Source organism: Dipteris shenzhenensis, chromosome 24 (genome assembly GCF_047967505.1).
Source record: "Dipteris shenzhenensis isolate YYH24624 ecotype China chromosome 24, Dip_SZ_1.0, whole genome shotgun sequence".
In the NCBI taxonomy this organism is placed as follows: domain Eukaryota; kingdom Viridiplantae; phylum Streptophyta; class Polypodiopsida; order Gleicheniales; family Dipteridaceae; genus Dipteris; species Dipteris shenzhenensis.
Window position 1 is genome coordinate 45,570,301 of NC_141619.1, and position 13,869 is coordinate 45,584,169.

Genomic DNA, 13,869 nt, shown 5'->3' on the forward strand with positions numbered 1-13,869 from the left:
GATGAGTTACATGAGGAGTGAAAATTTTTACGTATGGTTCATAACAACTAGCCATTGTAGATTTTGCTTGCCTCCTTGTTTATTTTCCTTCTTTTGTCCCTTCATAACTAGTAGTATCACCCCTATTACTATCAAGATGCTAGAGGGAACCAAAGTCAAGGGCCCCAAGAAAGAAAAGGCGAACATACAATGCATGGTTGGGGTATTTTGGAGATTTTCAAAGACGTTACAATAGGGAATAAGCAGGAGTATGTGGAGGAGGAAATGCATTTACCAAAAAAAATCATTGTGAACTACAACTCAAGGTATGATTTTTCTTGCCATTCAAGATGCATACATGGGTTTACGTTTATTTGGGGGACCTTCACTAAATGTAAATCCTCAGTATCATGTGCATTCAAGTCCTAATTTAAAAGTCCCTTATCTATGAAATCTTCATGAATAAAACATATCCTTTTCCTATTCAATCTGTGAATACCCCCTTTAAATCATATCCTTCTGTATATTTTTTGTAAGTGCAAAAAGTATATCTTAAAAACCCCTTCTGTTGAGCCCACATGCTATTCTTACAAATTTATGACTGAACCCCCAAGACATTTGTTTGGATGAACACTTGTGATTAGGAGCATGCTTTAGTAGTTGATCCTTGTGGAAGTAGATGAGTTGCGGAATAGTAAGGGAGAACGGTAGAGTATAGTGCATTGGAAGGGGGGGGATGGAATATTGTTGATAGATGTGCAACACTATCTCTTGAACATATTAAGATCATTGGGCAATGTCTAAAATTCAAATTGAGCACTTTTTAATGAATGCTTCATATATCTCCTAAACTTGTACAAGGCTTGGTGCTTAAATGGTAGAAATGTATGCAATTGTTAGAATGGCATACTATATGTGATGGTGGTAGGATTGCTACTATTGACAAGACAACCATGTCTTATTCAAACACCAACCTTGCGGAAGGCTCACCACATTTATATGAAATTGGGTGGTATTGGGGTGTGAATTTCACATCGCCCTTAAGCCTCCTATAGGCTAGGAATAGTAACCCATCGGAACCCATCATCCCATTTTGCATGAGTGCATCAAGCAATTGGTGCTCGTACCAAAATTGCCTTCATTAAGTCATGCTTAAATGTGGTTGTGAGTGGGGTGGTCGAAGTAGCCATTTCCCATGACAACAGCTTGATTAGCACCAAATGCATGATTGTGACTACCTTGGGCATTATACTTTGGAGGAAGTATAGAATAGAACATGTTTGCCACTAGTTATCTATGTAGAGGGCTCTTCTCTTTTCTTTTTGTCTCTTTTTTACTTATCTACCTTCTAGCCCCCTTCCTTTAAGTGGGGTTGGTTAAGCATTTACTCTACTAGTTAATTATTGCTCTTTTCCTTTTCAGATCCCCCTCTCTTGTGTTGATTGCTCCACTCTTGCCCCTTCCGATCCCCCCCTCCAGTTAATTGCTCCTCTTTGACCCTTTGAATCCCCTCTCCTTTCCTCTCTTTTCACCTATTCTCCCTTCTTCGGTTCTTCCATTTCATCCCCCTCCTCTTCAAAGATTTAGCTTTGAACTTCATGTTATGCCCTTACATGTTATAGAAACTTTGCCACCTTGTTTGGCGCAAGATGAAGCGAGTTAAGATAGCCATACACGAGATTTGGAAGCTTGAATTTTGAAAATACATGACATAAAGGGGGTGGGGGGGGGGGCAAACGTGGGGGAAGGGGAGGAGGAACGTGTGGGGGGCAAGGACTGAAAGGAGGCTATGGAGTGGGTGGTGAAGAGGGGAGGAGAAGGGGCGAGGGGCTAGGATAGGAAGAGGGCCCACACGTGTGAGAACTTATCTAATGTAAGCCACACAAATGGGGGGCAGAGGAACGAAGCCAATGAGGCAAAGCCACCATTTCAAAAACCCACAAAATCCCGTGTCCAACAAACATCCAAGTGTGCAAGATAGCTCTTAGTTCTTCTCTCTCCCACACTCACTAGTCTCCGTTGGCTTCTGCACTCCACAAACTAGTTCTCTCTGTAGCTCCCATGGCTGCCCTCGTTCAACCCTCCATCTCCCTCTCCTCGTCCTCCCAGTTCCTTGGCCAATCCCTTAAACCTTCTTCCCCTTCCTCCTCCCAACTTCACTTCTCCCCTTCTTCCACCCTCCCCATCCGCGCTGGTGCTTACACAGATGAACTCATCAAGACCGCAGTACGTTCTGTTCCCTTCTTTTGCTTGCCCTTCCCTCGACGTACTGCTTTTGCTTGTGCCTTTGTTACATGCGCATCCTCTTCTTGGAGGTTTTCCTTCCGTTTGTGGATTCGTTAGATGCGCATTTGGGTCGTCCTCTACGCGTTGGCTTGGTTTTGGGTCCGCTTCTTCGGGCCTTTGAGTGCTCCTTTCTTTCATGGGCATCTTCGTGCTGCGCTTCCTGAGCACTCCCGATTCGTTTCGGCCCTTCCGGTTCGTTGATGGGCATTCAGATGTTGCTTTCATCGCTAGCAATTCCTTGGGTCCTGTCTCTCTATTGCTGTGCGTGCAGAATGAACTTGATTGGTGTTTTCCCTCGTTCTTTCCTACCGATGCTTGCTTACTCTTCCTCCCAACTTGTCTCAGAAATCTATTGCCTCCCCTGGGCGAGGTATCCTCGCCATGGACGAGTCCAACGCCACCTGCGGTAAGCGGCTTGCCTCTATCGGCTTGGAGAACACCGAGGCCAACCGTCAGGCTTACAGGCAGCTCCTCGTCACTGCTGAAGGACTCGGAGAGTACATCTCTGGTGCTATTCTCTTCGAAGAAACTCTCTATCAGTCTACTTTGGATGGAAAGAAGTTTGTAGACTGCCTTAGGGATGCAGGCATTGCTCCCGGAATTAAAGTTGACAAGGTAAGCTAAGCTATTGTTTATCGACGACATTGTCCACGCATGTTTGCATTTGTGAACGAGCAAGGCCTTGATTTTTTACTGTCGCGTCTCATGGTGATGCGTGCAGGGTCTTGTGCCCTTGGCCGGTTCCAACGATGAATCATGGTGCCAGGGACTCGACGGTTTGGCTTCTAGGTCGGCGGAATATTACAAGCAGGGCGCTCGGTTTGCGAAATGGTAAACCCCTGTTGAGTACTTCCGTAATCAGATCGGTGGGACTGCCACGGAAGCCTACCTCTTCTCATTAGTACATGAATGTGCTTATGCTATTACGTTCTGTGCAGGCGAACTGTCATCAGCATTCCTAACGGTCCATCCGAGTTGGCGGTGCAAGAAGCTGCATGGGGGCTGGCCAGATATGCTTCTATTTCTCAGGTTTGTATTACAACTAGACGCATTAGTCCAATTTTTACTCGAGATGTTATTGGAGATCCAGAGTATCTACATCATTGGCCTAACCCCCTACCTCTGTCAGGACAATGGCCTGGTTCCTATTGTCGAGCCAGAAATAATGCTGGATGGAGACCATGACATCGATAGGACTGCAGTAGTAGCTGAGAAGGTCTGGAACGAGGTCTTCTACTTCCTCGCGAAGAACAACGTGCTGTATGAGGGGATCCTGTTAAAGCCCAGCATGGTAACCCCTGGAGCTGAGTGCAAGGAGAGGGCTAACCCTGAGAAAGTTGCTCAGTATACCCTAAATATGCTGAAGAGGAGAGTGCCACCTGCTGTCCCTGGCATTATGGTAATACTCTAACTCCATCACTGAAATACTATTAACAACTTTTTCATCACCTGACCTTGCTATGTTAAATCTTCGAATTTAACTTTGATACATTGTACCCCTGCAGTTCTTGTCTGGAGGTCAGTCAGAAGTGGAGGCAACTCTCAACTTGAATGCCATGAATCAGTCTCCCAATCCTTGGCATGTGTCGTTTTCCTATGCCCGTGCATTGCAGAACACAGTGTTAAAGACATGGGCCGGGCAACCAGAGAACGTAAAGAAGGCTCAGACATCTCTTCTAATCCGAGCCAAAGCCAATTCCTTGGCTCAATTGGGTAAATACTCCGCAGAAGGAGAAAGCGAAGAGGCGAAGAAAGGAATGTTCGTCAAGGGATACACATACTGAGCGGCCTGCCTGCATTTGTGAGATTCGCAGTGCCACCCTCAGCTATATAAGCTGTTCTGTTTTGACATACTACAACCTTCTAGAGCGACCTTTACCATTTCTTGCTAATCCTATGGATTAATCTGATTACTCTTAGTGTAATCTCCCGAGGCTTATGTAGATAGACATCGAAGTTTCCCTTGATGTGGGCTAATTGAGCCCTAGATTGTTACCCTATCATATCGAGGACTTTTCATTTGAGTAATGAAGGGGTTTAAGCTTGCTTTAAATGCTCTTGTTTTGCCACAATTCAATTATGCCCTCAAATTATGAAGTTTGACATGTCGAACCTGTGGAAATACTGTGTAGCACTGCATATTAAGACAAGGTTTATGACAGCTCCATGCTCACAATTCTAATCATATCCTTCCCAAATGAATTTAGTTTGCAATAGTGAATTTGCAAGACCGTGTGTAGCACTACAGTATCGAGACACACTCCATGCATACAAAGGTCACCTCGTTGATGCCTCCTGATTGCATACCCAATGCAAAGGACTACCCAATGCTAAAAACTGCGGTTGAGCAGTGAGACTTTGACATCTTTGGGGAGGGATGAAGTGAGAGGGGGTGGGTGTTTGAACATGGATATCATGGAGGTATGCAAACTAACAACACTGGAGGTATGCAGTCAAAATCCGATTTTCAACAGCCAGGGTTACATACTGGCATTATGGAGATATAGAAACAAAGTCCGATTTTCAACATCAGGGTTACATACTGGCATTATGGAGATATAGAAACAGAATATAGCACTAAAATAAACGTCTTGTCTATGCGCACAGTGAAGGTACAAATGCATAGCCTAGCAGAGTACGAAAATCATGGATAGGTGATGCTTGTGGAATGGATGACTCATTCGAGACAAGCTTCTAGTAGCTTTGCAAGCCCTGTATGCCTTGTAACACGTGGTTTACAAGGTGGACTCGTGAGAGGACGGATGTAACTTCGGTCCATGTTTTTTCTTCCCGCAAATTCTGATTCTAACTTTCATGACAATTTGTTATCTTTCGCATCATCTTCAATAACTCCGCCCGTGTTTTCTATCCTACGCCTTCTGTAATCCTTTCATGGCAACTCTTTCTGCCTCAAGTTCTTGACTCTTATTGTATTGATGATCGCTCAATGTTAAATTTTGGAGGCTAGTGTAGCCCACAATGACTCCTTTACAGATACAAAATTAAGACTAGCTACCGTCAACGCCAAAGAATATTAAGTTGCTTGCACCCGCAACACTGTTCGACATTGTTTGTTCATTCCGATCCTCCCCATTCCGTGTGCATTGTACTTTATCAGCAATGTCCATGCCTTCACTTCTTCATTCTTTACCTTGTCATTGTGCACATCCATTTAAAGGATGTGTCAAAATTTGGTGGCTCTACAATTTGACTTTTAATAGCTCTTTGGACATGGAAGAGTGAGAGCCCATGAGGACCTTCCCATTCCTTCTTTGTCAAATGCCCCTCGAATATGACACTATATTGCTTTTCGGACATGCAAGAGTCAAAGCCCACACAGGCCTTCCTATTCCTCCTTTGCCAAATGCCCCTCTCATTTCAAATGCATCAATATGATTTGAACATGCTCACAACCTATGGATCAATTTGGTGGAAGCAAAGAGATCATGCTAGTGTCCCCTTCTTTAGCCTTCTCTATCAAATGAAGCCTTGTATTGTTGGCATGTCCATCCACAAGTAGGTCTCTATTGAGAGATTCGGGATAGTCTAATGGAAGTGATGTGAGACGAGGCTACAAGTAACTATTAGGTCATCTAGACCTTGTTTCACATCAACAACATGGCTCCATCATGGCAATCTTGTATTAAATTTTCATCACCTTTCCCTTGCAAAATGTAGTATTTCTAGAGTACATATCCAAAAACATTAATGTAACCTAGTATTGTTAGCATTCAAGGCTATTGGGAGTAAGTCCATGCATGGTTCGTGGCAGCCCTTCTTTGCAAGAACATGCATAGCTTTGGCACTACTCCCTTAAACATTGGCCTTGTCATCATCCTATTTGTAGGAGGGTCCTTATAGCTCATACATGACTTACAAATTAGCATGGAAGATGGGCCCTAGTTTTGGCCCCATATGCATACTCCTTGATTTCTCAAGGCCATTTTCTCTCGAACATCCCATTCTTAAAAGGAAAATTATTGTATAACATATCTCCACCTCTTTGGGCTTCAATACTTGAAGGAAGACCCCATGACCTAACTATTCCATTTAGAAGCACCATTATAACAGGATCCTCAATGGTCAATGTAGTTTCCTCATGGACACTGCATTCTCTACATATGCTGATGCCCTCATCATTTGTCTTCCATTGCTCAAGCCCTCTTTTGGGTGGGGGGAGGGTTCCCTTAGAGTGCTCCTCATTATAGGAAAACACATAGGCGCACACACACGTGTGGATACATCATTCACACATGATGGTACCCTCACACATGCATAGACAAATATATACAAATGCAAGTAGAGGATAATTCAATTATGCAAATAGTTAGGTTAATCTCAACTATTGTAAGAGTTCTTATGCACAGTTAAATGGGCCAACAAGGAAGAGGAAAGTGTATAACACGCGAAAATTGTGAAGAGAGTGGGAGAGAAGTAAGGAGCCTCACTTGCAGCTTTCTCACATACACAATGGGGGAATACACACAAAGGTGGAGGCTGAAAACAATTTTCCTCTTAGTTCTGAAAGCCAAAAGAACTCTCTCTTTTTGTACAAAAGGAATAGATGAATCCTATATGTGGGTCTCAAACAAAACTCAGCTAACCTAGGTGGCATACTAACTGAGCCACTAACTAGAGTACATAAAGATAGCTGTCATCCATCTATTATTCATGGGCGGTGTACCAACTGCATCTGCAGCTAATAAGACGGTGACATAAATGCACAACGGTCACCCTAGCATATCACGAGTGGAGCTCGATATCTCAACACTCCCCCTCGAGCTTAATCCCAATTGCTGCATACCAAGCAGGTCTCTGAATTTGTGCAGCTTCTCTGCACCCAATGCCTTCGTGAATATGTTAGCTACCTAATCCTCTGTGCTGACATAAACTAGATCAATAAAACCTCCTAGAACCTTCTCCCGTACATAGTGATAATGCACCTCAATGTGCTTTGTTCTAGCATGATAGACTGGGTTATTTGCCAAGTGTATATTGCTCATGCTGTCACAATAAATGACAACTGGCCCATCTGTAGACTGATGCATATCATAAAGTAGCTTACGCAACTAAGCTACCTCACATGCAGCCATTGCTGCACCCCTGTATTCACCCTCTGTGCTCGACAAGGCAACTGTATGCTGTTTCTTGCTGCTCCAATTGACTGCAACACTCCCAAAAGAAAACACATATCCATTGGTAGATCGTCTATCAGAAATACTACCAGCCCAATCAGCATTAGTGTATCCATACAGCTGTATCTGAACCCCAGTCTCATAAAATAGTCCATACTGCAATGTGGACTTCACATACCTCAGTATGCATCTAGCCACATCCAAATGCGGTTTCCTTGGAGCCTGCATAAATTGACTTACCAACCCAACATCATAGCTCAAATCTGGCCTGGTAATAGTCATATAAATCAAACTTCCTACTATGCGTCTGTACAGCCTGTCATCCCATATTTAGACATCATGTCCAATCCATACTGACTCTGCAAATGCCATATCCCACTTGTGGATCTAATCATCTCAATGCCCAAGAAGTAACGCAGCTCTCCCAAATCCTTCATCTCAAACTTCTGCTTCAATAGCATTTTCACATGAAGGATATCTTCATCACTATCACCTGTGATATCAAATCATCAACATTAATGACAAGCAGCATAATACCATTCTCTATTTTTCTCACATAAAGTGAGAAATCTGCCGTGCCAATAGTGACAAGATACTGTCCTATCTTGTCAGACCATGCTCTAGGTGCTTGCTTCAAGCCATACAAGGCTTTCTTCAACTTGCAAACGAACTCAGGATGAACAACATGCACATAACCTGGTGGCTGCTCCTAATAGACCTCTTCTTGCAAATCACCATGCAAGAAGGCATTCTTGACATCCATCTGATGTAAAGACCATCCCTTTGATGTAGCCATAGCAATGACTGCTCTTACGGTTGCCATCCTTGCAACCGGACTGAATGTTTCTTCATAATCAATGCCATTTGTCTGTGCATACCCCTTGACAAGTAATCTTGCCTTGTATCTGTTCACAAAACCATCTGCATTGTGCTTCACTCTATAGACCCACTTGCAGCCAATTGCATTCTTGTCTTTAGGCAAAGGCACCAATTCCCATGTAGCATTTGCTTCCAAGGCATCCATTTCTTCATCCATGGCGTTCTCCCATTTTCCTTTTCCCATGGCTTGCTCAAAAGAAGTGGGTTCTAGTTCATGTATCACTTTGACCATATAGGCATAGTGAATGGCTGTAAATCCATCATATTTCAGCCTATCCATAGGATACTTAACTCTAGTAGACCTGTTCAAAATAGGATCACTACCAAGTGCTCTCAAAACATCCCTTGTCTTCCTTACTCTAGGTCTAACAACAGAAGGAATACCCAACTCATCATCAAGGCTCTGTTCTGAGCCACTGGCCCCATCCACATAAGAGTGACCTGCATTCACATCAACAATGGGCTGATCTACTTTCTGTTTTCCCTTTCGTGATACTTGCATACCGCTATCTGCATTGCTTTGAGGAGATTCTCCTGATCTCAATCTGCTTGTCCATGATGAAGTATGTGAACCACTGCTAGAGGACACTACAGGTCCACTAATATTTTGTGACTGCTGCTGTGAATTTTGTGCATCTACATCATCAATCGCATTTACTGGTTTATACGAGCTGCTCATCTCATAAAAAAGAACATCTCTGCTCACTGTAAACTTTTTAGTAGAAGGATTATAACATCTATACCCTTTTTGTTTCACAGAATAACCAATAAAGATGCACTTCTCGACTTTGGATCCAACTTGGATCTCAACTCATCTGGCACATGAACATAGGCAATGCAACCAAAAACTTTCAAATGAGAAATATCTAGTTTCCTACCAGTATACCTCTCCTCTGGCGTCATGGCATGTATTGCTACGGTGGGGTCCTCTTCATTATGTAGACTGCTGTAGGAACTGCTTCAGCCCATTAATAATCTGGTAGGTCTTTTTCGTTGAGCATGGCATGAGAGCTACCTCTCCAATATGCCTGTTTTTTCTTTCTGCAAGTCCATTTTGCTGTGGGATGTGACTGCATGAATATTGCTGCTTTATGCCATAGTCCTGCAGGAACCTTAAAAACTCATTTGAGAGATACTCTCCCCCTCCATCTGACGTAAGGCATTTTACTTGCAAGCCTGTTTCTTTTTCAACCATAGCTTTAAAAGCTTTGAAATGCCCAAACACTTCACTTTTCTTTTTCATAAAATACACCCAAACTTTTCTACTGTAGTCATCAATAAAAGTGACAAAATAATGACAGCCTCCAATAGATGCAGCTTTAGTAGCCCACACATCAGAGTGGATTAATTCCAATGGCCTCTTACTCTCTTGAACATGTCTAGGAAATGGTTTCCTTGCCTATTTTCCAAATTGACAGGCTTCAGATACCTTATGCATTTCTGCAACCTTGAACTTAGGCAATCCTGCAACAATATTTTGGGCGTGCATTAATTTAAGTCGTTGTACATTAACATGACCAATGCGTTTATGCCAGATATCAATATCTGCAACTACACCGGTCCCATGTGCAAACATTGCTGCACTCAATTCAGGCATGTCCGCATCCAAGATAAACATCATGCCCTTCTTCTTTCCTTTTGCTATCAAGCGACCTTTATTTTTCATATCCTCATTAAAGCATCCATGAGGATCAAATCTGACCTACAAGCCGTGCTCAACCATTTGACCAATAGAAACCAGGTTCTTGGTGATATTCGGGACATGAAGTACATCAGACAAGTATTTCTTTTTCCTATCCTGCATAGACAAAGGAATGTTACCAATCAGCACAATAGGATGTGCAGTATCATCACCAGTCTCCACAAATCCTGGTCTTTCCATTTTTCTTGCATCCTGCATCCATTCTACATGACCTATCATGTGGTTTGACGCAACTGAGTCAACATACCACACATCATTGCTTTCTTCTACACTTGTCATAGAATTGGTCATGTGTTGCACCATAAACAAATGCTCATTTCTATCATCACCCTGTTTACTAGAAGATGCATAATTGCCTTGCTGCAATTTTCCATTCATAATTTCATTCTGCTTTTTATAGCAATCTTTAGCCATATGACCCATTTTACCATGGGAATAGCATTCAACATTGCTGTTTGCATTTTGGCCTCTTTGCCATCCACCACGACCTCTTTGGCTCCCCCTGCCTCTAAGGTTACCACATCCTCCTCCATAGGACTGGTTTTCTTGAATTTGCTGCATATTCTGATTTCTACCACGGCCTCCAGATGGGCCTGCTCTACCTCTGCCTCTACCTCTTCCAGCATTTGTGTAGAAGATAGTTTCTTTTGAAGTTCCTCCTGAAGAAGATGCACCACCATTTCTCTGCTGTTTAAAAATTAGAAGAGCAATCAACTCCTCAAAATCAAGAAATTTTTCACGAACGGCAATGGATGTCCGGAACTATGCATAATCCTTTCCTAGACCATTCAAGGTCACAGAAACTAAATCATCATCTTCCATTGGCGACCCAATGGAAGCAAGTGCATCTGCAATCTTCTTCACCTTCATGTGGTAGTCATTGATGCTCATATTTTCTCTCTGCACATTATCCAACTCCTGCTTGAGCTGAATTTTCCTGGCTTGCGTATTTGTGCTGTACATTTTTGTGAAAGTATCTCATGCCGCCTTCGGCATGCTTGCATCCTGAATATGCACAATTATAGAATCTGAAATACTAATAGACAGCCAATACATAACTTTTCTGGCTCTCTCATGCCATCCTTTAAATGCGTGCAACTCCTATTGATTGGGAACATTAGGAATAATTGGTTCTTGTTCAACTCCAGTAATGAGCTCCCAATAGCCTTTTCCCTTAAGGAAATTCATCATTTTAAACTTCCATGCTTGGAAGTTGTTCTTGCCAAGATTTTCAGTAACTATCTGTGAAAGAGCATCAGACGACATTACAGAACACTGCAAAAATATTCTGTCACTGCAAAAAACACAACTTCTACCTCACAAGGGCAAATTTGCAAAACTAATAAAAGTGGTATTTGACTACACAGTCACTTCCTAGTAATGATTATGCATCAACATGCAATAAGAATGATTCTATCACTCCCAATATCTATGCGCACAGGCATACGATGCCATTTCTGCGGTAACTTTTCACCGACCTGTGAAACAGTGGTCGCACAGCAAAAACAGGACACCTTTCTGAGTGCCTGTGAAAAACTTCTGCCACCAAAATGGGCCCCAAAATGGCCTCGAATCAAAAAAATAATGTCACACAGCATATACTACCCTCTTGCTACACCACAAAGGGCGTCCCAATCTGAGACAATGCACTCTTGCACTTTTCGGCTGTGCTACCTGCAGAGATTTGCTCCCAAACTCAAAAAAGGAAAGCAACACTGATCGTCTTACCAAGACACCGCAAACTTGGTTTGCTTTCTTGAGCTCCTTACCACGAATCGAGCTCTGAGACCATGTGAAGAGAGTGGGAGAGAAGTAAGGAGTCTCACTTGTAGCTTTCTCACATACACAATGGGGGAATACACACAAAGGTGGAGGCTGAAAATAGTTTTCCTCTTCTTAGTTGTCAGGGTTGAAGACAATCTGATTGGTCAAATTATGGAGGCAGTCATTGATGGGGCAACTATGGGTGGGGAGGTCATGGAGGAGTAAGAGGAGGAGATGGTTGAACTGGACCATTGCCATGGCAACGGGATTGGGTACCGAGTCGTACGTGTCATTAAATGATTGGTGGCAGAAGCAAAATCCCTCGAGTCATTTCTTTGGGAAAGTTGTACTTCCAAAAATTGTACAACATATTAGGGTCCTTTTGCTGGAGCTCTCATTAGGAAAAAAGGGAGCTCATTTTGGGGCCTTTTAGGGTTTAGAAAAATAGGCTCTCGACCAATTAGAAGAGGGCCAACGTAACGTTGGAAAAATACCAAAAACCATGTAATAATATAAAATAAGTCATATTCAAAATCTTTTTCTTTTATTATGTCTGATATATGTGATCTTCAAAAGATTATTTTATGTGTAGTATTTGATCATTCTGGCATCGCTAGCATGTTCGGAGCGGGCCAAAACCCCCAAATCGACCTTGGAGACACCAAAAATTGATGCCGGAGGCTCTGAAAAGGCAAAAATGCCCGGAATGGAAGATTTGCACAAAAATGCGATTTGGCCAGCTAGCACAGTCCGCCCGCTCCGGACATGCTGGCGATGTCAGAATCATCAAATATTGCACAAAAAATCAAGGATCTTATATATGCATTTAATGTAAAGCTTGAGTACTAGACTGACATTTTTGCAGTAAGTATCCATATTTTATGGCATTTCCCATATTTTGAGTGCAATAACAATAGGTAAATAGTGAATTTCTTAGAGGGCCCCAAAATGAGTTCCGTTCTTTCCTAATGTCGGAATTCTACCCAAGTCCATGTCGTACCATTGGCATGTACATGGGGTGGATCCGACGATCGACGTGGGTTGCCAAAACTGCTCTAGTTTTAGTAAGCGAATGCACTAGCGAGGTTGTAGACAAGCCTTTGCATCAGTCCATGGGAGTGGAGCATCGGGGGCAAGGTTGTATCCTCTTCATGCACTTTGGATGAGCGCATCCCTAATCTTTGAAAGATTGGGTGATGAATTGTATGAGGGGGCGCACCTCTAAGATTTCATAGAGGTGGAGATGGGAGCCCTCGATTGGCGCTTCCAATGGTGCATAAGTGCACTATCCTGGCAGTTCTTGGAATGACTGCAAGTCAGGATGCCACTGGACATTTTTGGGTGGGGAGGAGGTAGGAGCTTGCAGAACCTCGTCATCTTCAATGGGCATGGGTTCTGCTTCTGTTGTGCCTATTGGCATTGTATCATTGGCTGTCTAGACAAAATTGGTTGCTTTGAGCAGTGTATTGAGAGCCTCTTCAAGGAGGTCGATCAGAGCCGTAGAGGAGATGGACGGGGAGGTCTCGTGTTGTACAGTGGTGGTGTGAGGCCTTGGAAGAATATTCGAGCACTATTGTGCAAGGAACGGGAGGTTGGGTGGCTTGTTGGGTGGGTTGGGCGAGATCCAAAGGAGGTGGTTGTGGGATTTTGGCAGGTGGGGCGGTAGAATTAAATATTGTGATGGCTTCTTAGCCTTCCTCCTTTGCTAGTTCCTCGGGATATGCTACATGTATTGTTTCAAAATTTCTCACCAAGGACTCAAGTGAGTCTTGGAGAGCTTGTAGCACTCAGTTGAAGAGGATTATAATGCTGAGGGGATTGTAGGTGGTGGACTAGTATGACACAAGATGCCCTTGAGAGGGGAGACTCAGTCGTAAGTCTGCTTCAATTAATGTCAGCTTGCAAAATTTTGGGGGTGCAGACCCACGGGTTGAGTTCCTCGGGCTTTGCGATTTACATCACATCATCGCCCATCGGATAATTAGTGGACTCCATGATGATGTGGCACCAGGCTTGGAAATTTGGCAAAATGGGATGGGCAGTAAGAGTTTGGAGTCAGAGGGGCAGAGAAGAGAGAGACTAGAGGACTGAAGATCTAGGGAAAAATAGGACATGGGGAGAAAG

At 43.2% G+C, this 13,869-nt stretch overlaps 1 protein-coding gene across 1 annotated transcript; it reads left to right on the forward strand.

The window, feature by feature from the left end:
- Positions 1-1,942: 1,942 nt before the first annotated feature.
- On the forward strand, positions 1,943-4,293 carry LOC147886667 (fructose-bisphosphate aldolase 1, chloroplastic-like). The gene is made up of 6 exons (XM_087395929.1): positions 1,943-2,205; positions 2,611-2,880; positions 2,987-3,096; positions 3,204-3,294; positions 3,395-3,664; positions 3,771-4,293. The coding sequence occupies exons 1-6, from the start codon at positions 2,041-2,043 to the stop codon at positions 4,047-4,049; spliced, it is 1,185 nt and encodes a 394-aa protein (XP_087252055.1). The 5' UTR covers positions 1,943-2,040; the 3' UTR covers positions 4,050-4,293.
- Positions 4,294-13,869: the final 9,576 nt, after the last annotated feature.